The sequence below is a fragment of the Diorhabda sublineata genome, chromosome 5 (assembly GCF_026230105.1).
Source record: "Diorhabda sublineata isolate icDioSubl1.1 chromosome 5, icDioSubl1.1, whole genome shotgun sequence".
NCBI classification, from domain to species: domain Eukaryota; kingdom Metazoa; phylum Arthropoda; class Insecta; order Coleoptera; family Chrysomelidae; genus Diorhabda; species Diorhabda sublineata.
In genome coordinates this window covers 35,602,384-35,628,684 of record NC_079478.1, presented here as the reverse complement: position 1 = coordinate 35,628,684, position 26,301 = coordinate 35,602,384, and the positions used below count along the sequence as shown (strand labels likewise).

The window sequence follows — 26,301 nt, the reverse complement described above, 5'->3', positions numbered from 1 at the left end:
AAGCCGTAAAGGTATTTTCGGATGCGCCTGGTATAGTTTTCATCGTGTATCTTTAATTTGAAAATACAATTTTTTCAATTCCACTTGAAAAAATCATATTCCTAATTTTTAACGTTGTTTATTTATGAAATGAAAATGATTCTTCGTCGATTAAAGATTGTTTTGCAATTCTGAATATTTGTAAATCAATTTTTTTTTGGCGTTCGTTATCGTTATCTATTTAAGGACTTGTGTATCGTGACAATGACCTAAGGGTCATTATCACCCTATTACCGAATTTAAACCGTTCAATTTTTACTACAATTTCCTGTAAAAAAATTTAAAAATGTATTTGTTTTACGAATCGAACGGAAAATAAATGGAAATAACAGTATATCAAAAATCTAATGTGAATGAGAAATACTGTTGTAGTTATCTACGGGGGGTATCAATTGCAAAAGAGGAACAATCAATATTTTATAAATTCGCACGGTAATCGTACCCAATTAAGTAATGGAAAATAATTATTACTCCCCGTATAAAATTCGGTAAACGAATAACAAATCGGCAGTCCACGTGGACTCATCATCACCACTGTATACCAATCAAAACGCCGAATCATAAACATAAATGCTGTTCCATTGGCCGAAGCTGTGGGAAGGCGTATGTACACAATTTCTTCGAGATATTCCTGCCAGACAGTCTGCGATAAGCATTGGCGTCGCTTGGTGAGATTTATTTAATTAATAAATAAAATATTGGTCATTTATTCCTGTTAGGGATCGAAAAAAAGGCCCAAACAAACAAAGAATTGCTTATAGATACTTTTGAATTGAAATATTTTCTTGTTCTATTGTTTTATTTGCTAAGAATTTATTTTCGTTTAGAGTTTTTCCGTTGAATTTTCGTTGGGGTACAAAAAGGGCTCAGTTCAGGTCCGGTATCCTGTTTAAACCAAACGCCTTTACAGGCAGGTACATTTTACTCGTCTATTTACGTTTTATAATTTTATATTCACTAGCAAGCAAACAAAATTGTCGACAATTTCATAATTTTCAAATCAAAATTTTCCGAAAACGGTACACAGTATCGATTTTGATCAACTAGTGCCTTTTTGGTGTAAAATTAAATGATGTTTGAGTTCATTTGAAATTTTGCTCAATAAATCTAATATTGGAAAAGTTACGTTCAATACTACGTGGTACGAACCGTGTAACTAGCGCCCTCTATGAGAGTCGTAAAAAATGTGTGTATGGTTGGCGTTACGAAAATTTTTTACCGAGCAAACCCCAAATACGAGGTCAGGCTATTAAATAACGAGACTGCGCGCTATAAATTTTTGCAAAAGGTCTATGGGGACAATTCTCCATCTAGTGCGCGTGTTTTCGAGTGGTTTAAGCGCTTTAGTGAAGGTCGAGAGAGCACTGAAGATGACCAGCGCCCAAATCGTCCTGTGACTATTCCAACTCCGGAAAAATTGATCAAAATCAACAAATTTATGCTTGCAGATCGTCGAATGATCATATCCGGATGATTACCGAGGCTGTAAGCGCCGATAAAGAAACGGTTAGAATAATTTAACACGAGGTATAACACATCTGACCCTGACCTAAAGCTTCTTCATCAACGGGTCTTCTCGCATTTCCTAGAAAGGTTAGGAAAAGATCTGCTTTGAAAGAAGACTTCCAGTACTGCTTCGATCAATGGAAAAAACGTATGGAGAGGTGTGTGGCGAGGGGAGGGAAGTATATTGAAGGGGAGCATTCGAATTTAGAATAATAAAACCCTTTTTCGTAACCAGTCCCGTTGTTTAATAGCCAGACTTCGAATTTTTCACTTTTCTATCTATTCTAGGGACGGTATCGCCTTTTTTGAGACACCCTCTAGAAAATATGAACGAATTTTTTCCCTGGACAATAGTTATGCATAATTTTCGTTGACAGAGTTTCCTGAAGCTCCCCCGAATCGAATACACTTTGTCGCATCGTTTTAATACATTAGAATTCACAACATAAAATAAATTTTCAAGAGATGAATATTTTTGCCCATAAATTTACAATTAAAATCGAAAAAAATTTCATCTCTAACGTTGAAAGGTGTCATTTTATAATTTAAAATCAAATAACACTGAAATTGAATTGATAAACAACTTCACCAACAGGTTATTATCTTTTTTTAATGCGGCGTTTGATTTCCATCATCTGCGAAATGTTCTGTCCAATCTAATCGAACGTCTGCTTAGCTTTTCTTCGTTAAGGTCAAGTGTGGCTAGTTATTATAATTAATTACGCAACATTTGAAATTCATTCAAGGTTCGTTTATAAAAACCTAGAGCAAGTGTTGTTTGGTTTCTTGGAAACGTTCACAAGTTCTTGTTCTAGAACGAATCCAACTTGTTACGAGTATAATAAAACTGAAAATCATTGAAGACTTTCCGACCATAAACTTAGATTGTACCCGCATTCCGCGAAAAACTGTTTGTTTCTGACGTTTCTTTCTTTTTCCACTCGTTTTTTTATCTATACATTTTTTTTCTTTTGTATTTCTGCCTATTGCATATCCAACATAACCAAACTCTTCCTCTGTCAATGTCAGTAATTAATAGAGGTTAATAAGTATTCTGACGTTGACAATTGACATAAAACGTCGCATCAAATTGATACAGGGTTGGTTAAAACTTAATAATATTCGTCGATGTTAAAAAATTCCAAATAAATTGCCATTTTTTTTTTATATGAAACATGATAGAGTCCATTTTTAGTGAAAATCGAAATTTCACTATATTTAATCTTGAACCTCTTAAAATTTTTATAAAAATACGTTAATTTGGCGTTTTTTTGATAATTTTCTGATGATTGAATTAGTCCACTTCTGGTTCACCAATTGAGACAATCTAACTAACCTGAGCGGGCATTTTTTGACATCAGCGAATAGCTAGTGGTCACTTGGGACCAGATCTGGACTATACGGTGGATGAGGAAGCACTTCGAAGTGTATTTCGTTCAATTTAACCATGGCCTTGTGAATAGCATTGTTTTGGTGAAAAATTAGTTTCTCCTTCGACATATTATGCCGTTTTTCTTTGATTTTTGAATACAACTATTCGCTTTTGATTGTTGCTCCCTTTTAGAGATGCCCATTCCAAAATACTGAAGCCATAACCTTTCCAGCCGACTGTTGTGACTTTGGACGCTTCGAGCCTGGTTCACCGGCTGCAGTACACTCAGATGATGATCGTGATGAAGTGATGGATCCTTCTGATGTCTTTACGGCCTCAACTATCTCAATTTACGATTAGATATAACGAATTTGTGGACTTTTTTGATGTTTTCTGGATAAATTGGACGACCAGAACGTTCACCATGATCGGGGTCTGTACGACCACGTTTAAATTCAGCAAACCAATAACAAACGGTTGTTTTAGATAGAGCAGAGTCTGGATAATACTTTTGAAGCCATTGCTGAGCTTGTACAGTATTTTTTTCGTCAACAATCAATGATAAATTGACGCACGACTTGTTTTTAATCCATTGTTTTGAAAATAACAAAAATTCACGGTAGGCGTGTAGGATTTTTTCCTCAATAAAATAACCTCCCTACGTATTATAACCTAACACAACCAAAACTAATCTAACCCAAAAATTGTTTCGTTTTCTCGGTCTACATGAAATTCCAGCAAAAAAAAACTTGAACAACTATTATTTTAGAATTTTTTCTATAGTACGTCTTTCCTATCTTCAGCCAAGCCCCCCAGTTCCTAAAAATAGGCCCCCCAAAGCAAAACCGAGTCAAAAAGTCGAACCGGAAGTCACAGAATCCAATTATATGGAATGCAGTACTAATTTCCGACTTGTAGCGTGTAAACCGGTTCAAGTATAAACTGACGTAAATATATTGATAAAAAAAATTGAAATATTTCCCACCGCCTCTGTAGAGTTCCCACATAGTTCCGTACGACTGTTGGATTCCACCTAAATTAAAAATCCTTTAAAGAAAATCATCAGATTGTGAAAATCTCAACGTAGTTTTGATACTTTCGAGTCGAACCCCGTATACTAAATCGAATAAGATTTTTTTTACTTCATTTCCAGTGACAAGGAGGTCTCATTCAACGTCCAAACAGATCGATAAGCCGTTGGAAATAGGAATAGATACAGATCCCAATTTCTCTGGTGACTGGTAACTAATGTCTTTGTCCTGGTTTTCTTCATTCCCAGCTGGTTACAGATTTCCTGGAACACATGGATCTCGAAGTTTCTTCCTTGATCTTTGCGGACTTCCAAGGGCACACGTCGATATCGAAAGCAATCCCTTCGAAAGGGCTTCCGGCATTATACTGTTTCATGGGTTTCACGATTTATGTTGACCTTGAAGCACAAAATTTTCACGCAGATCAACTTTATAAGGATTGATCGTGTTGAAATTAGTATCGTACTTATTCTCGAGAAACGCCAATTTTTGTTTCATTTCAAAAGTCACGCTGAATGATTTTAATGTTTGTAAGTGTGTCAGTCCGTCAACCGCATCGATCATTTTTCTTTTCAAACTTCTGTTGTTTATAATCAACATTTAATTAAATTTATCCAAGTTGAATTTCACTTTCGACTGCATCTAGGAGCGTTTTAAATTTGAGGTTATGTCTCTTTTAATGTGTAGTGAAACGAGTCCGAATAATTTTTTAATAAATAACACAAAATTCTTTTTGTTTTTGTATTGTTTTGTACTAAAAGTGATATTTTTAATGTTTACGCCATACAGTTAAATATACACTACTGGCCAAAAGTTTTTGCCCGTCCCATACTTTGTGTGTAACACCCTGTATAGTATTTAAACGGGTCCACTTGATTGTAGTCTTAATTAAAATTATTAATTTGCTGCAACTCAATATTTGATTATAAAACGTAAATAGACGAGTAAAATGTACCTGCCTGTAAGGGAGTTTGGTTTAAACAGGGTACCAGACATGAACTGAGTTTTTGTTTGTATCCCATTCGTTTTTTTTTTATCTGGAAAACGAAATTTCGTAGCAAAAACCTCAAAGGGAAATTAATTCTTTACAAATAAAACAAAATAAAAAAAAACATTTCAATTCCAAAGTATTTATAAGAAATTTCCTCTAACTTTAGACCTTTAATAACAGTAAGCAATTCTTTGTTTGCTTGAGCCTTTTTTACGATCCCTAACAGGAATAAATGCCCAATATTTTATTTATTAATTAAATAAATCTCACCAAACGACGCCAATGCTTATCGCAGACTGTCTGGCAGGAATATCTCGAAGAAATTGTGTACATACGCCTTCCGACAGCTTCGGCCAATAGAAATGCATTTACGTTTACAATTCGATGTTTTAATTGGTAAACAGTGGAGATGGTGAGTCCACGTGGATTGACGGTTCGATGTTATACACGAATTTTATAACCAATATTTTCCTTTTTTAAACATTCGAGTATATTTAAAATAACTTGCTGTGTTTGTATATCTAAATCTTTATTATTAAATCCATACCTGTCTTTATTTAAAGAAATTTATGAATTAAATTAATCTCACCGAACCACGCCACTGCTTATCGCAGTGTTTTCATGTTTTCATTGGTAAACAGTGGAGATGATGAGTCCATGTGGACTGACGGTTCGATATTCACCGAATTTTAGAAGATGGGAAAAAATTATTTTTCATTTGTGTTAATTTGGTACGAGTGCAGTGCGTATTTATGAAATATTGAAATAAAAAAGAAATTATGTTTCTCTTATTTTTTTAATGTAACATATATTTAATTTGCTCCACTATAGAAAATCGAAAATCATCCGATTTCGAAGCATTTTTATTAATCTTCGTTTTTACGTCGGATTTATGAAAAACAATATGGAAAATATATCACCTGGTGATTTTATATAGTTTTATGATTTTAAATGTGGTCATAAATGTACTTGAGATATAATCGTTCATAACTTTTGTGTCAAGCTTCAAACAAACCTAACCTTACATAACATAACCTAACCTAACCGAATCTAACTTAACTTAACCTAACCTAACCTTACATAACATAATCTAACCTAACCGAATCTAACCTAATCTAACTTAACCTAACCGAATCTAACCTAATCTAACTTAACCTAACCGAATCTAACGTAATCTAACCTAACCTAACCGAATCTAACGTAATCTAACCTAACATAACCGAATCTAACTTAACCTAACCGAATCTAACGTAATCTAACTTAACCTAACCGAATCTAACCTAATCTAACTTAACCTAACCTAACCTTTTTTTTTGTCCAGAGGTAGGGTGGAAGTTTATGCCTTCCTCACAACGGACAGGTGCAAATTCTGTGAGTTTGTGTGGGACTCTCACCCACTAAACCATCCTCCTCAATCCTCGGGAGTGTCGTACGCCGGGAGGACAACAAATTGTCATTGCATCAGCGTACAACACTTAATCCTTTGGATTTTTGAGCTGTTTCTTAGCTTCACTCCTCTCCACCAGTCCGTCAAGACGGCACAAGAAGAGAGAAAGTTACTGAGCCACTCCACCAACTTCAAGGTCTTACAGCTCCCAGGAGTGGAACTTAACCTAACCTAACCTTACATAACCTAACTTAACCGAATCTAACCTAATCTAACTTAACCTAACCGAATCTAACCTAATCTAACTTAACCTAACCTAACCTAACCTAACCTTACATAACATAACCTAACCTAACCGAATCTAACTTAACCTAACCTAATTAAACAGGAAAATATCAAATTTTGAAGTCATAAATATTATTTTAAGTTACTTAATATTCAATAATCATCAGTTGTACATAATTTTTTTTGTGAATATTCATTTTTTTGTGTAGACCAAAGAAATAAGTATAATTTGACTATAAACATAAATTTTATGCACCAATATTAACGATCAAAGTTTATTTTGTTCAAAATTAATAAATAAACATTATTATTTAATTTTTGGTTTTCAAAATATTCGTTTTTTTTTTAAATGTGGTCATAAATGTACTTGAGATATAATCGTTCTAACCTAATCTAACTTAACCTAACCGAATCTAACCTAATCTAGCTTAACCTAACCTAATCTAGCTTAACCTAACCGAATCTAACTTAACCTAACCTAACATAACCTATTTAAACATGAAAATATCAAATTTTGAGGTCATAAATATTATTTTAAGTTACTTAATATTCAATAACCATCAGTTGTACATAATTTTTTTTGTGATTATTCATTTTTTTGTGTAGTCCAAAGAAATAAGTATAATTTGACCATCAACATAAATTTTGTGCACCATTATTAACGATAAGAGTTAATTTTGTTAAATAATATTAATAATATTCGTTTTTTTTTAAATGTGGTCATAAATGTACTTGAGATATAATCGTTCTAACCTAATCTAACTCAACCTAACCGAATCTAACTTAACCTAACCTAATTAAACATGAAAATATCCCAGCCCCCAGCCCAACGCCAATGACCTCAATCGCCGACAAGCAGTCTAGGGAGATTTTATTTTATACCGATGTGTAGGCACGTAGGCAGTTCTCAGAATTGACGGCTCGTCGACTGGTTATATTTACAAAGAACAAAGAAAAAAAGATAATTACCCGTTTTTCATTATTTGATAATTTCATCACACACATATACCCTTGCGATGAATTTATTTAACAATCTGATAAGTTTGATTGTTTAATGTGTTGTTTTTTTTTTCTATCATTTTATCTCTCAATGTCACGAAACTCTTGGTTAAGGACGTGCACGTTGTATAGCAACAATTCATCTAGCGAGCGATTAGAGATATACAGGGCGCGGCGTTAGTTCAATTATCGTACAAGTTATAATCATATTAACACAAGCAATCAAACTTAATATTTTATCCAATAGAATTGTTTGTTTTTATATTTTTAGACTTATCGTTTCTATCTGTATGATTTTACGATGTAATACAGGGTAATTTGAAACATATCGACTACTTTATGGCAACTTGTATATATATTTTATATAAAATAATATATTTTTCAATATGGTTTATGAAAATTATCGATGTATTGGAAAAATATTTGTTTAATACAGCGTAAATAAAAATTATGGATTATTTTCACGGTTTTAAAGAAATTATAATAAGGTAATCCAAAATGAAATTTTTCGTTCAATAATTTTACAGGTGGTTACGAAATTCATACGAAACTAATTATAAATTTCAAAACACCTCGTATAATTCCGTAATGTTCTACGTATAGAAACTTAGTAAGAATTTTGTACACCCTGTATTTGAGTGAAAGAGAAAAAAATTCAAAATTTAAAATCGAGAATGGAAAAAAATCTTAATAAAAAAAGAATCTACAGGGCGGTTCGTTGTTGGGTACAATAAAAGTATTCAATAATCGTAAATTAAATTAATATGCAATAAAAACAGATGAAATAATCCAAATCAATAGATGATCGATTCAAATGACTATTATTTATATTATCGATCCTCAAAGGCAACGCTGTTTAAATTTGAAAGAGAACTTTGGCAGTGGCGTACCACGAATTTTTATATTTAACACATAAATATAGTAGTTCCAATTATTTTTAAATATTTTATCGATTTCCCAATTCATTTTGCATTTTACATTCTATAGGGTGGATCATAACTATAGATTGGACATTTCCTCATCACCTAATTGTGTAAAACAAAGTTTGGAATGTATGTAATTGAGTATATTAAACAAAAAATGGCTCAGTTTGAAATAATCTTTTGAATTTACGAAAGATACGCGTTCAAAAAAGTAAGCAAAGTGTTCATTAAAAAAAAAGAATAAAGAAAATACAGAAATAACAGACTAGAGACAACATTGTAGTAAAAAATATGAAAGACTACTTGAAAATCAATTAATTATCGTAGTACGCCGTAAATTTAAACCCAAAATGATTTACTCTATTCTACTTTTCATGATTTTAGTTTATGTAGTAGTATATAGTCGAATTCGTTATAGAAATTGAGGAATATCTAGCTAAAATGACATATCGTCCGGCTCGGAAACTTTTCAAACAATCCTCGTATGTTCATACAGCTTGTAATAATAAAAAAAAAATTGAAATATGCAATATTTTTATGAAAAACTCGTCCACAATATAAACCGTGAACCCGTCCTGTTCCAATATGTTAATCGAAGTCTAAGTTTGGTGAATGCGTCGACTTTTTCTTCGTGACCTGTGTTTTAAGAAGTAAATTAGAGATTTCCATGAAATCGACGGTTCTAGAATGTGATTATACTATATACAAGTTCTAGCTGGCGTTAGAAAATTAGAAAGTAGTGAATTATATTCTATACAGTATTGTTTGGAAGATTCTGTCGATTTTCTTGGCTAAAATACAAATTGTATAATTATATAATTCCACGAACAAAAATTTTTTGGCTACATCTGTTTCAGACTATGTAAAATGATGAAATAATTATTTCGTTTTCTTGAACGCGATTTTCAGACAGCTCGACGAACGTTTAAGTTTAAAGATCCCAAAACGGGTGGGTGGACTAACGAAAAAAAAAACCATCTAATCTCGTCTGTTTCTATTTTAGATATGATAACAAAAACGATAATTTTTAGACGGTCGAATATAATTAAATTTTCAAATAATTAAGCGCGAATGTCTTTCATACGTTATAAGTCATCGATGAATTTATACATGGCAACACAGCGGGCCTAGTAACAGAGAGAACAAAGAGATGTTGAACAGATGTTTTTTTTTTCAACTATAATTTCTCGGAAAGCAATATGAGAAAACATTAGCGCGCGATTTGATTAAATAACTTAGGATATTATGCAATTGAAAAGAAAATAAGTTTTTCATTAATTTTTGTCGAAAATTTTCGATGGTTTCTACACCCGGCAAATGTTTTAAGGTAAAATTGAGACCTAAGTTCAAACCCAGATTTTCAACGCTTTGGTGACCAATTAACAAATTGATTCTAATTTAATTTAATGGAGTTCGAAACTTTTGCCATAAAAGACAAAGAGCTTCATCCTATTAAGTCTTTTTTCTATCCCAGGATTGTCAAGGATCTGGATAGCGTCGCCATTGACATGTTGTTAGACCAAAGTTGGACTAGTGAATTTTTGATCTGTATGTACCACAAAATTGACGATATACAAAATCATGGTGGAGAAGATCGTGTAGGAGATCCAGAACAGGATGGAGGTGTCGGAAAAAACCTTCGACGCATTAACCCCAGAATAGAAGAAGACCCTCAAGGACCTGGATGGAAGAGATTGCCCAAACCATGAAAGACAGAGCTATCCAGGGAAACGAGTAGATAGATAGTGTGTTGTTTCAAGATTTTTCCAGTACTTAGGTCAACAGTCTCCATTTCCAAGTCCCTATGGAGATCTCTTTTGCGAATGTACCGAAGAGCGTATGCTAGATTCCTTAGTACTTTGTTTTGGAACCTTTGGATGATTGCAGAGTTAAAATTTTGTTACACCAAAGTTCGACTAGTGAATTTTTGATCTGTATGTACCACAAAATTGACGATTTACAAAGTCATGGTGGAGAAGATCGTGTAGGAGATCCAGAACAGAATAGAGGTGTCCGAAAAAACCTTCGACGCATTAACCCCAGAATAGAAGAAGACCCTCAAGGACCTGGATGGAAGAGATTGCCCAAACCATGGAAGACAGAGCTATCCAGGGAAACGAGTAGATAGATAGTGTGTTGTTTCAAGATTTTTCCAGTACTTAGGTCAACAGTCTCCATTTCCAAGTCCCTATGGAGATCTCTTTTGCGAATGTACCGAAGGGCGTATGCTAGATTCCTTAGTACTTTGTTTTGGAACCTTTGGATGATTGCAGAGTTAAAATTTTGTTACACCAAAGTTGGACTAGTGAATTTTTGATCTGTATGTACCACAAAATTGACGATTTACAAAGTCATGGTGGAGAAGATCGTGTAGGAGATCCAGAACAGGATGGAGGTGTCCGAAAAAACCTTCGACGCATTAACCCCAGAATAGAAGAAGACCCTCAAGGACCTGGATGGAAGAGATTGCCCAAACCATGAAAGACAGAGCTATCCAGGGAAACGAGTAGATAGATAGTGTGTTGTTTCAAGATTTTTCCAGTACTTAGGTCAACAGTCTCCATTTCCAAGTCCCTATGGAGATCTCTTTTGCGAATGTACCGAAGGGCGTATGCTAGATTCCTTAGTACTTTGTTTTGGAACCTTTGGATGATTGCCGAGTTAAAATTTTGTTACACCAAAGTTGGACTAGTGAATTTTTGATCTGTATGTACCACAAAATTGACGATATACAAAATCATGGTGGAGAAGATCGTGCAGGAGATCCAGAACAGGATGGAGGTGTCGGAAAAAACCTTCGACGCATTAACCCCAGAATAGAAGAAGACCCTCAAGGACCTGGATGGAAGAGATTGCCCAAACCATGAAAGACAGAGCTATCCAGGGAAACGAGTAGATAGATAGTGTGTTGTTTCAAGATTTTTCCAGTACTTAGGTCAACAGTCTCCATTTCCAAGTCCCTATGGAGATCTCTTTTGCGAATGTACCGAAGGGCGTATGCTAGATTCCTTAGTACTTTGTTTTGGAACCTTTGGATGATTGCCGAGTTAAAATTTTGTTACACCAAAATTGGACTAGTGAATTTTTGATCTGTATGTACCACAAAATTGACGATTTACAAAGTCATGGTGGAGAAGATCGTGTAGGAGATCCAGAACAGGATGGAGGTGTCGGAAAAAACCTTCGACGCATTAACCCCAGAATAGAAGAAGACCCTCAAGGACCTGGATGGAAGAGATTGCCCAAACCATGAAAGACAGAGCTATCCAGGGAAACGAGTAGATAGATAGTGTGTTGTTTCAAGATTTTTCCAGTACTTAGGTCAACAGTCTCCATTTCCAAGTCCCTATGGAGATCTCTTTTGCGAATGTACCGAAGGGCGTATGCTAGATTCCTTAGTACTTTGTTTTGGAACCTTTGGATGATTGCCGAGTTAAAATTTTGTTACACCAAAGTTGGACTAGTGAATTTTTGATCTGTATGTACCACAAAATTGACGATTTACAAAGTCATGGTGGAGAAGATCGTGTAGGAGATCCAGAACAGGATGGAGGTGTCGGAAAAAACCTTCGACGCATTAACCCCAGAATAGAAGAAGACCCTCAAGGACCTGGATGGAAGAGATTGCCCAAACCATGAAAGACAGAGCTATCCAGGGAAACGAGTAGATAGATAGTGTGTTGTTTCAAGATTTTTCCAGTACTTAGGTCAACAGTCTCCATTTCCAAGTCCCTATGGAGATCTCTTTTGCGAATGTACCGAAGAGCGTATGCTAGATTCCTTAGTACTTTGTTTTGGAACCTTTGGATGATTGCAGAGTTAAAATTTTGTTACACCAAAGTTCGACTAGTGAATTTTTGATCTGTATGTACCACAAAATTGACGATTTACAAAGTCATGGTGGAGAAGATCGTGTAGGAGATCCAGAACAGAATAGAGGTGTCCGAAAAAACCTTCGACGCATTAACCCCAGAATAGAAGAAGACCCTCAAGGACCTGGATGGAAGAGATTGCCCAAACCATGGAAGACAGAGCTATCCAGGGAAACGAGTAGATAGATAGTGTGTTGTTTCAAGATTTTTCCAGTACTTAGGTCAACAGTCTCCATTTCCAAGTCCCTATGGAGATCTCTTTTGCGAATGTACCGAAGGGCGTATGCTAGATTCCTTAGTACTTTGTTTTGGAACCTTTGGATGATTGCCGAGTTAAAATTTTGTTACACCAAAATTGGACTAGTGAATTTTTGATCTGTATGTACCACAAAATTGACGATTTACAAAGTCATGGTGGAGAAGATCGTGTAGGAGATCCAGAACAGGATGGAGGTGTCGGAAAAAACCTTCGACGCATTAACCCCAGAATAGTAGAAGACCCTCAAGGACCTGGATGGAAGAAATTGCTCAAACCATGGAAGACAGAGCTATCCAGGGAAACGAGTAGATAGATAGTGTGTTGTTTCAAGATTTTTCCAATAATTAGGTCAAAATCTGTAGCTTTTTTCGGATTAACATTTTCTTTTGTTCAGGTAATTTCGGAAAAATAAATTCCTGATCAATCTGTGGATGGTGTTACGAAGTGGGTCCTTCAACTACATATGACGTGGTTGAAAAAATGTTTTCTGGCAAATCTTTTGGCTTTTTGATCATTGAAAAACGAACAATTTGTAAAAAAAAACCAGTTTGATATCAGAATTTTAACTAGTTAGGATTCTTGAGAACTAATTTTTATTTCAAATCTTTTTTTTAGTCTTTTTCGACCAAAAATATGATAGACCCCCACTTCGAACTAATAACCATTATTTTAATCAGTATTATTAATGAAGTTCTAGAACAATAAGCACCTAAACAGATAAAAATATAACCTTGGAATTAAAAAGTTTTCGTTCATATTCATTACTCATCGTCTATTAGGTAACTGATATGACTTAATTAAATAATAATCGAGTTCATTTTCGAATAAATTAAGTAGTTCGAATATTAGTTTTTTTTTTTTAGTTTGGATGAGCCAGGTCGTAAAAAAAAAACAGTTCCAGTGATTGTAATATTTAAATTAATCCTTCGTTCATTGCCGAGACATCTATAGGCTAGCCAGTCACCTATTGATTGATATTAATTGATTTTTGATAAAAATAATGCATTTCCATACTTTTTTCACGGAAACTTTTCTGCGCATGCGTTAATCATCATGACTTGATAGATCTATCGATCAAAGTTATCCATGGATCGATATCTATTGGCCTTCTTGAGATAATGGCGACTTCCGGTATCTCCGGAAGTGAATGTTTCCGCATAAAATCGATACGATAAATCGATTGCTCGTATCGTCATTAATCTATGTATGGAGTTTCGTGATGATCGTCGTGGAAAGTTTACTCTCTTGGACTTAAAAAAAAAGCCGATGCAATTTTATTGTTCACCCTGTATGTATATTGAAATTTCCAAAATACACTTTGGTCGATAATAAACCTGAATCATTCCTAATTTAATTAATTGTTCATCTGATGATAACAATCGTGTTTTTATCACAAAACGGAATGATGAAATATTGGTAAATTTTAAGAAATTTCTGAAAGCGAGATGATGCAATAAAATAAGATTTTAAACGAAACTTCATCGATTATTTGTAAACAGGTGCTATTTCCATTATATTTCGGAAATGGACAATCGAATAAAATACGCTGACAGGTTCGAAGAGGGTGAACAGAAACGTCCCTAAATATTTTTTCTTTCAAGACGTGAACGCATTTATTTTTAGGAAATGTGTTTGTCAGCTGTAAACATAATATAAATATATAATATGGTGTTCGTTTTAGTATACGATATGTTCGAAAAAAAAAAAAACTATTATTTAGTTGTTTTATATTTAAATGCATTTTTTAATGGATTTGATTAGTTGCAATCTTTTGTTGGTGTATTTTAGGACGGTTTATTAGGTAAAGTTTTAGCAAACGGATTTTTTTTTTAATATGTTTGGAATGGAAATCCAAGAGGGCGAAATGGGTGGGGGGGCGCGCGTCGGCCGCCATCTTGAAAAATACTTTTCATCGAATATCTCGCGAACCGCGCATCGTACGACAGAAATAGTGAAGATCATTTTTATAGATAATAATTTTTTATTTGAAACTTTTTTTGTATATAACGCATAGGTTTTAAATTATAGCGCTCTCCACTATATACAAATGATCTCCACTATATAAAAATGATTTTCCACTATATAAAAATGATTTTCCACTATATAAAAATGATCTACACTATATAATAATGATCTTCCACTATATAAAAATTATATCCACTGTATGAAAATGATCTTCCACTATATAAAAATGATCTACACTATATAAAAATGATCTTCCACTATATAAAAATGATCTACACTATGTAATAATGATCTTCCACTATATAAAAATGATCTCCACTGTATGAAAATGATCTTCCACTATATAAAAATGATCTTCCACTATATAAAAATGATCTACACTATATAAAAATGATCTTCCACTATATAAAAATGATCTACACTATATAATAATGATCTTCCACTATATAAAAATGATCTCCACTGTATGAAAATGATCTTCCACTATATAAAAATGATCTACACTATATAATAATGATCTTCCACTATATAAAAATGATCTACACTATATAAAAATGATCTTCCACTATATAAAAATGATCTTCCTCTATATAAAAATGATCTACACTATATAAAAATGATTTTCCACTATATAAAAATGATTTTCCACTATATAAAAATGATCTACACTATATAATAATGATCTTCCACTATATAAAAATTATATCCACTGTATGAAAATGATCTTCCACTATATAAAAATGATCTACACTATATAAAAATGATCTTCCACTATATAAAAATGATCTACACTATGTAATAATGATCTTCCACTATATAAAAATGATCTCCACTGTATGAAAATGATCTTCCACTATATAAAAATGATCTTCCACTATATAAAAATGATCTACACTATATAATAATGATCTTCCACTATATAAAAATGATCTCCACTGTATGAAAATGATCTTCCACTATATAAAAATGATCTACACTATATAATAATGATCTTCCACTATATAAAAATGATCTCCACTGTATGAAAATGATCTTCCACTATATAAAAATGATCTTCCTCTATATAAAAATGATCTACACTATATAAAAATGATCTTCCACTATATAAAAATGATCTACACTATCCAGCAATGATCTACACTATATAAAAATGATCTTCCACTATCTAAAAATGATCTTCCACTATATAAAAATGATCTACACTATATAAAAATGATCTACACTATATAAAAATGATCTTCCACTATATAAAAGTGATCTTCCGCTATATAAAAATGATCTCCAATATCAAAAAATGATTTCCATTTAATAAAAATGATCTTCCACTATATAAAAATGATCTTCCACTATGTAAGAATGATATCCATTATATAAAAATGATCTCCAATATCAAAAAATGATTTCCATTTAATAAAAATGATCTCCACTATATAATAATGATCTTCCACTATATAAAAATGAAATCCTGTAAATAAAAATGATCTACACTATATAAAAATAATCTTCCACTATATAAAAATGATCTACACTATCCAGCAATGATCTACACTATATAAAAATGATCTTCCACTATATAAAAATGATCTTCCACTATATAAAAATGAAATCCTGTAAATAAAAATGATCTTCCACTATATAAAAATGATCTACACTATCCAGCAATGATCTACACTATATAATAATGATCTTCCACTATATAAAAATGATCTCCACTGCATGAAAATGATCTTCCACTATATAAAAATGATCTTCCACTATATAAAAATGATCTACACTATATAAAAATGATCTTCCACTATATAAAAATGATCTACACTATCCAGCAATGATCTACACTATCCAGCAATGATCTACACTATATAAAAATGATCTTCCACTATCTAAAAATGATCTTCCACTATATAAAAATGATCTACACTATATAAAAATGATCTACACTATATAAAAATGATCTTCCACTATATAAAAGTGATCTTCTGCTATATAAAAATGATCTTCCACTATATAAAAATGATCTACACTATATAATAATGATCTTCCACTATATAAAAATGATCTCCACTGTATGAAAATGATCTTCCACTATATAAAAATGATCTACACTATATAAAAATGATCTTCCACTATATAAAAATGATCTACACTATCCAGCAATGATCTACACTATATAAAAATGATCTTCCACTATCTAAAAATGATCTTCCACTATATAAAAATGATCTACACTATATAAAAATGATCTTCCACTATATAAAAATGATCTACACTATATAAAAATGATCTTCCACTATATAAAAATGATCTACACTATATAATAATGATCTTCCACTATATAAAAATGATCTCCACTGTATGAAAATGATCTTCCACTATATAAAAATGATCTTCCACTATATAAAAATGATCTACACTATATAATAATGATCTTCCACTATATAAAAATGATCTCCACTGTATGAAAATGATCTTCCACTATATAAAAATGATCTTCCACTATATAAAAATGATCTACACTATCCAGCAATGATCTACACTATATAAAAATGATCTTCACTATATAAAAATGATCTTCCACTATATAAAAATGATCTACACTATATAAAAATGATCTTCCACTATATAAAAATGATCTACACTATATAAAAATGATCTTCCTCTATATAAAAATGATCTTCCACTATATAAAAATGAAATCCTGTAAATAAAAATGATCTTCCACTATATAAAAATGATCTACACTATCCAGCAATGATCTATATAAAAATGATCTTCCACTATATAAAAATGATCTTCCACTATATAAAAATGATCTACACTATATAAAAATGATCTAAACTATATAATAATGATCTTCCACTATATAAAAATGATCTCCACTATATAAAAATGTTCTTCCACTATATAAAAATGATCTCCAATATCAAAAAATGATTTCTATTGAATAAAAATGATCCCCACTATTTAAAAATGATTTCCATTAAATAAAAATGATCTACACTATATAAAAATGATCTTCCACTATATAAAAATGATTTCCATTAAATAAAAATGATCTACACTATATAAAAATGATCTTCCACTATATAAAAATGATTTCCATTAAATAAAAATGATCTACACTATATAAAAATGATCTTCCACTATATAAAAATGATCTACACTATATAAAAATGATCTTCCACTATATAAAAATGATCTTCCACTATATAAAAATGAAATCCTGTAAATAAAAATGATCTTCCACTATATAAAAATGATCTACACTATCCAGCAATGATCTACACTATATAAAAATGATCTTCCACTATATAAAAATGATCTTCCACTATATAAAAATGATCTACACTATATAAAAATGATCTACACTATATAAAAATGATCTTCCACTATATAAAAATGATCTCCACTATATAAAAATGTTCTTCCACTATATAAAAATGATCTCCAATATCAAAAAATGATTTCCATTTAATAAAAATGATCCCCACTATTTAAAAATGATTTCCATTAAATAAAAATGATCTACACTATATAAAAATGATCTTCCACTATATAAAAATGATTTCCATTAAATAAAAATGATCTACACTATATAAAAATGATCTTCCACTATATAAAAATGATTTCCATTAAATAAAAATGATCTACACTATATAAAAATGATCTTCCACTATATAAAAATGATCTACACTATATAAAAATGATCTTCCACTATATAAAAATGATCTTCCACTATATAAAAATGAAATCCTGTAAATAAAAATGATCTTCCACTATATAAAAATGATCTACACTATCCAGCAATGATCTACACTATATAAAAATGATCTTCCACTATATAAAAATGATCTACAATATATAAAAATGATCTACACTATATAAAAATGATCTTCCACTATATAAAAATGATCTCCACTATATAAAAATGTTCTTCCACTATATAAAAATGATCTCCAATATCAAAAAATGATTTCCATTTAATAAAAATGATCCCCACTATTTAAAAATGATTTCCATTAAATAAAAATGATCTACACTATATAAAAATGATCTTCCACTATATAAAAATGATTTCCATTAAATAAAAATGATCTACACTATATAAAAATGATCTTCCACTATATAAAAATGATTTCCATTAAATAAAAATGATCTTCCACTATATAAAAATGATCTACACTATCCAGCAATGATCTACACTATATAAAAATGATCTTCCACTATATAAAAATGATCTTCCACTATATAAAAATGATCTACAATATATAAAAATGATCTACACTATATAAAAATGATCTTCCACTATATAAAAATGATCTCCACTATATAAAAATGTTCTTCCACTATATAAAAATGATCTCCAATATCAAAAAATGATTTCCATTTAATAAAAATGATCCCCACTATTTAAAAATGATTTCCATTAAATAAAAATGATCTACACTATATAAAAATGATCTTCCACTATATAAAAATGATTTCCATTAAATAAAAATGATCTACACTATATAAAAATGATCTTCCACTATATAAAAATGATTTCCATTAAATAAAAATGATCTACACTATATAAAAATGATCTTCCACTATATAAAAATGATTTCCATTAAATAAAAATGATCTACACTATATAAAAATGATCTTCCACTATATAAAAATGATCTACACTATATAAAAATGATCTTCCACTATATAAAAATGATCTACACTATATAAAAATGATCTTCCACTATATAAAAATGATCTACACTATCCAGCAATGATCTACACTATATAAAAATGATCTTCCACTATCTAAAAATGATCTTCCACTATATAAAAATGATCTACACTATATAAAAATGATCTTCCACTATATAAAAATGATCTACACTATATAAAAATGATCTTCCACTATATAAAAATGATCTACACTATATAATAATGATCTTCCACTATATAAAAATGATCTCCACTGTATGAAAATGATCTTCCACTATATAAAAATGATCTTCCACTATATAAAAATGATCTACACTATATAATAATGATCTTCCACTATATAAAAATGATCTCCACTGTATGAAAATGATCTTCCACTATATAAAAATGATCTTCCACTATATAAAAATGATCTACACTATCCAGCAATGATCTACACTATATAAAAATGATCTTCCACTATATAAAAATGATCTTCCACTATATAAAAATGATCTTCCACTATATAAAAATGATCTACACTATATAAAAATGATCTTCCACTATATAAAAATGATCTACACTATATAAAAATGATCTTCCTCTATATAAAAATGATCTTCCACTATATAAAAATGAAATCCTGTAAATAAAAATGATCTTCCACTATATAAAAATGATCTACACTATCCAGCAATGATCTTCCACTATATAAAAATGATCTTCCACTATATAAAAATGAACTACACTATATAAAAATGATCTAAACTATATAATAATGATCTTCCACTATATAAAAATGATCTCCACTATATAAAAATGTTCTTCCACTATATAAAAATGATCTCCAATATCAAAAAATGATTTCTATTTAATAAAAATGATCCCCACTATTTAAAAATGATTTCCATTAAATAAAAATGATCTACACTATATAAAAATGATCTTCCACTATATAAAAATGATTTCCATTAAATAAAAATGATCTACACTATATAAAAATGATCTTCCACTATATAAAAATGATTTCCATTAAATAAAAATGATCTACACTATATAAAAATGATCTTCCACTATATAAAAATGATCTACACTATATAAAAATGATCTTCCACTATATAAAAATGATCTTCCACTATATAAAAATGAAATCCTGTAAATAAAAATGATCTTCCACTATATAAAAATGATCTACACTATCCAGCAATGATCTACACTATATAAAAATGATCTTCCACTATATAAAAATGATCTTCCACTATATAAAAATGATCTACACTATATAAAAATGATCTACACTATATAAAAATGATCTTCCACTATATAAAAATGATCTCCACTATATAAAAATGTTCTTCCACTATATAAAAATGATCTCCAATATCAAAAAATGATTTCCATTTAATAAAAATGATCCCCACTATTTAAAAATGATTTCCATTAAATAAAAATGATCTACACTATATAAAAATGATCTTCCACTATATAAAAATGATTTCCATTAAATAAAAATGATCTACACTATATAAAAATGATCTTCCACTATATAAAAATGATTTCCATTAAATAAAAATGATCTACACTATATAAAAATGATCTTCCACTATATAAAAATGATCTACACTATATAAAAATGATCTTCCACTATATAAAAATGATCTTCCACTATATAAAAATGAAATCCTGTAAATAAAAATGATCTTCCACTATATAAAAATGATCTACACTATCCAGCAATGATCTACACTATATAAAAATGATCTTCCACTATATAAAAATGATCTTCCACTATATAAAAATGATCTACAATATATAAAAATGATCTACACTATATAAAAATGATCTTCCACTATATAAAAATGATCTCCACTATATAAAAATGTTCTTCCACTATATAAAAATGATCTCCAATATCAAAAAATGATTTCCATTTAATAAAAATGATCCCCACTATTTAAAAATGATTTCCATTAAATAAAAATGATCTACACTATATAAAAATGATCTTCCACTATATAAAAATGATTTCCATTAAATAAAAATGATCTACACTATATAAAAATGATCTTCCACTATATAAAAATGATTTCCATTAAATAAAAATGATCTACACTATATAAAAATGATCTTCCACTATATAAAAATGATCTACACTATATAAAAATGATCTTCCACTATATAAAAATGATCTTCCACTATATAAAAATGAAATCCTGTAAATAAAAATGATCTTCCACTATATAAAAATGATCTACACTATCCAGCAATGATCTACACTATATAAAAATGATCTTCCACTATATAAAAATGATCTTCCACTATATAAAAATGATCTACAATATATAAAAATGATCTACACTATATAAAAATGATCTTCCACTATATAAAAATGATCTCCACTATATAAAAATGTTCTTCCACTATATAAAAATGATCTCCAATATCAAAAAATGATTTCCATTTAATAAAAATGATCCCCACTATTTAAAAATGATTTCCATTAAATAAAAATGATCTACACTATATAAAAATGATCTTCCACTATATAAAAATGATTTCCATTAAATAAAAATGATCTACACTATATAAAAATGATCTCCACTATATAAAAATGTTCTTCCACTATATAAAAATGATCTCCAATATCAAAAAATGATTTCCATTTAATAAAAATGATCCCCACTATTTAAAAATGATTTCCATTAAATAAAAATGATCTACACTATATAAAAATGATCTTCCACTATATAAAAATGATTTCCATTAAATAAAAATGATCTACACTATATAAAAATGATCTTCCACTATATAAAAATGATTTCCATTAAATAAAAATGATCTACATCGTATTTTGTTGTATAAACAGGCAAATGAGAAATTTTAGTTATAGAGAGCAAATAACAGTATGAGATATATAACCTAAATTATATTTTTCACTCATCAAAGTTAGTATGAAATTATTGTAGTTAAAAACAAAATTTTCTCAATTATCTGTTATAATTGCGCAAATGATTTTGTTGCGGTTTGAATTCAATGGTTATCATAAAGTGAATCGGATGTATGTATATATACAAACACCCACAATATTACAAATCCATTGCACAAACCGCAAATCGTGTGTAACATCCTTTATTTTTCAAATTGATCAAACCACCACGAATTATTAGAATTAATTAAAAAATATTCAGCATTCAGTTATTTTTTCAATTTTTATTAGTCATAATTCTGATGCAACATGTCGTTTGCTCGGAACAGATTTGTAGAATTGATGACGAAATTAAGAAGTGCCGGTTGAAATTAATATTCGCAAATTTTGCATTATTAAACTTTTTAAAATACCAAAATAAAACATAACATCTTATTTTATCATGCATTTACAACAAATAATTTCGCGAAAATTTTGTTTAGTTACGATGTTCCATATCCTTTGTGTGTAGGAACAAAAAATAATCCGTGAGAGCTAAATCTGGCGAATAGGCTGTACGAGGTAGCAATTCAAACTTTAAATCGTTAATTTTGGCCATTGCAATAACGGATGTTTGACCTAGTGCCATCTTTGGAGCTGGTTCTCCCTTTTTTTATCCATCGATTTGGTGGTTTTTTCGTTTAGGGAGTGAATCGATGGACCCACGTTTCATGGAAACATCTTCGCGACGCTGTTATTGTACAATCTTTCGTACAGGTTTCTCATGTCCGAATTTTCAGTTCAAACGTTATTTTCCAATACAATTTTTCATATACATTTGTGAATTTGTATGAAAGAAAAATGACACAGAGTTAAATCTGGCGAATACGGCGTCTGGGCGGCCTTCACTCAATGCTTCGTGCCATTTCTGCGATATTTTCGGCGATTTCATAGTTTTTTTTTTTCAAACTATGTATTAAAGACCTTCCTATTATTTTAATAACCATTTTTTTGCTAAAAATAATAAGTCTGAGGTCTTAACGTTAATGGATTATCTTTAAAAAGCTTCGAGTTGTCTAATTTCTGTCTTCTATTATGAAAATAATGATTTAGCGTTAAAATTTGTCGTCGCCATCAGCTGATCAACGTGAACTTGAACCTTAATAACCTTCGATGAATGTTCTTTCACTTGTTACCATCTCCGAGAATTTGTATTTTTAACACAAAGCGGGTTACGTAATGACAACAAAAAAAAAAATTAAAAAAAATATTGTATTACAATTTATAATTCGGTTGGACCTTGATATTATTATTCATTTGTTTCAGACAACTGAAATTATTGCAAGCCATATTACCGAAAAGTCCCGACGAACAGAAAAAATATTTATACGATGAGGCTGACAAAGAAATGCACAAATTTATCAAAGAAAGAGATATTGAGAGAATGTTATATTATTTAACAGAGGTAAGGACACTTTTTTTTTGAAAATTCTGGTTTTGTAGAACATTTTTTGACAAAAAAATCGCCACCTAATCACTTTTCAAAGTCTATTTTCCTTCCAAAATAATTATTATTGAAGATTTTGGGATCCTAAATGCTTTTTTGAAAAAATTTAGATTTCTAAACACATTTTTGAGAAGGAATTTGCCACCTATACACTTTTTAAAAAAATTTTGGTTCTATGGACCCTTATTTAAAAGAAATTTGGCACCTAGTCATTTTTCAAAATCAAGTTACCTTCCAAAATCATTATTTTGAGGTCCTAAATACTTTTTTGGAAAAATCTGGATTTATAAACAGTTTTTTTAGAAGAATTTTGTCATCCAGACACTTTTTGAATAAATTTTTCCAAAAAAAATTATTATTATTGATGATTCTGGATTCTCGGACACTTTTTCGAAAATATTGTTGCTCTGGATCTTTATTTAAAAGAAATTTGGCACTTCTCAAAATCAATTTTTTTTCAAAAATAATTATTATTGAAGATTTTAGGATCCTAAATGCTTTTTTGAAAAAAATTTAGATTTCTAAACACTTTTTTAAGAAGAAATTTGCCACCTATACACTTTTTCAAAAAATTTTGGTTCTATAGACCCTTATTTGAAAGAAATTTGGCACCTAGTCCCTTTTCAAAATCAAGTTTCTTTCCAAAATCATTATTTTTGATTATTTTGAGGTCCTAAATACTTTTTTGGAAAAATCTGAATTTATAAACAGTTTTTTTAGAAGAAATTTGCCATCCAGACACTTTTTGAAAAAAATTTTCCGAAGAAAATTATTATTATTGAAGATTCTGGATTCCTAAACACTTTTTTGGAAAATTTTGGTTCTCTAAACAGGTTTTACAAAAAAAAATTGTCACGAATTCACTTTTCAAAATCAATTTTCCTTCCAAAATAATAATTATAGAAGATTTTGGGGTCCTAAATACTTTTTTGAAAAAATCTGGATTTTTTTTGAAAAAAAAAAATTCCCTCAAAATTATTATTATTGAAGATTCTGGATTCCTAAACACTTTTTTGGAAAATTTTGGTTCTCTAAACAGGTTTTTCAAAAAAAATTGTCACGAAGTCACTTTTCAAAATCAATTTTCCTTCCAAAATAATAATTACAGAAGATTTTGGGGTTCTAAATACTTTTTTGAAAAAATCTGGATTTTTTTTGAAAAAAAAATTCCCTCAAAATTTTTGTTATTGAAGATTCTGGATTCCTAAACACTTTTTTGGAAAATTTTGGTTCTCTAAACGTTTTTTTCAAAAAAAAATTGCCACTTAGTCACTTTTCAAAATCAATTTTCCTTCCATAATAATAATTACAGAAGATTTTGGGGTCCTAAATATTTTTTGAAAAAAAATGGATTTTTTTTGAAAAAAAAATTACCTTAAAATTTTTGTTATTGAAGATTCTGGATTCCTAAACACTTTTTTGGAAAATTTTGGTTCTCTAAACGTTTTTTTCAAAAAAAAATTGCCACTTAGTCACTTTTCAAAATCAATTTTCCTTCCATAATAATAATTATAGAAGATTTTGGGGTCCTAAATACTTTTTTGAAAAAATCTGGATTTTTTTTGAAAAAAAAAATTCCCTCAAAATTATTATTATTGAAGATTCTGGATTCCTAAACACTTTTTTGGAAAATTTTGGTTCTCTAAACAGGTTTTTCAAAAAAAATTGTCACGAAGTCACTTTTCAAAATCAATTTTCCTTCCAAAATAATAATTACAGAAGATTTTGGGGTTCTAAATACTTTTTTGAAAAAATCTGGATTTTTTTTGAAAAAAAAATTCCCTCAAAATTTTTGTTATTGAAGATTCTGGATTCCTAAACACTTTTTTGGAAAATTTTGGTTCTCTAAACGTTTTTTTCAAAAAAAAATTGCCACTTAGTCACTTTTCAAAATCAATTTTCCTTCCATAATAATAATTACAGAAGATTTTGGGGTCCTAAATATTTTTTGAAAAAAAATGGATTTTTTTTGAAAAAAAAATTACCTCAAAATTTTTGTTATTGAAGATTCTGGATTCCTAAACACTTTTTTGGAAAATTTTGGTTCTCTAAACGTTTTTTTCAAAAAAAAATTGCCACTTAGTCACTTTTCAAAATCAATTTTCCTTCCATAATAATAATTACAGAAGATTTTGGGGTCCTAAATACTTTTTTGAAAAAATCTGGATTTTTTTTGAAAAAAAATTCCCTCAAAATTATTGTTATTGAAGATTCTGAATTCCTAAACACTTTTTTGGAAAATTTTGGTTCTCTAAACAGGTTTTTCAAAAAAAATTGTCACGAAGTCACTTTTCAAAATCAATTTTCCTTCCAAAATAATAATTACAGAAGATTTTGGGGTTCTAAATACTTTTTTGAAAAAATCTGGATTTTTTTTGAAAAAAAAATTCCCTCAAAATTTTTGTTATTGAAGATTCTGGATTCCTAAACACTTTTTTGGAAAATTTTGGTTCTCTAAACGTTTTTTTCAAAAAAAAATTGCCACTTAGTCACTTTTCAAAATCAATTTTCCTACCATAATAATAATTACAGAAGATTTTGGGGTCCTAAATACTTTTTTGAAAAAATCTGGATTTTTTT

General features: G+C 29.9%; 1 protein-coding gene across 1 annotated transcript in view; it reads left to right on the top strand.

The window, feature by feature from the left end:
• The window catches only part of LOC130444725 (dynein axonemal heavy chain 3), a 155,914-nt gene that overhangs the window by 61,614 nt on the left and 67,999 nt on the right, over nucleotides 1-26,301 (top strand). The window contains exons 4-5 of the mRNA XM_056780000.1: nucleotides 9,471-9,482; nucleotides 23,541-23,679. Of these exons, the coding sequence (XP_056635978.1) occupies nucleotides 9,471-9,482; nucleotides 23,541-23,679 (151 nt within the window). The remainder of the gene's footprint in view (nucleotides 1-9,470; nucleotides 9,483-23,540; nucleotides 23,680-26,301) is intronic.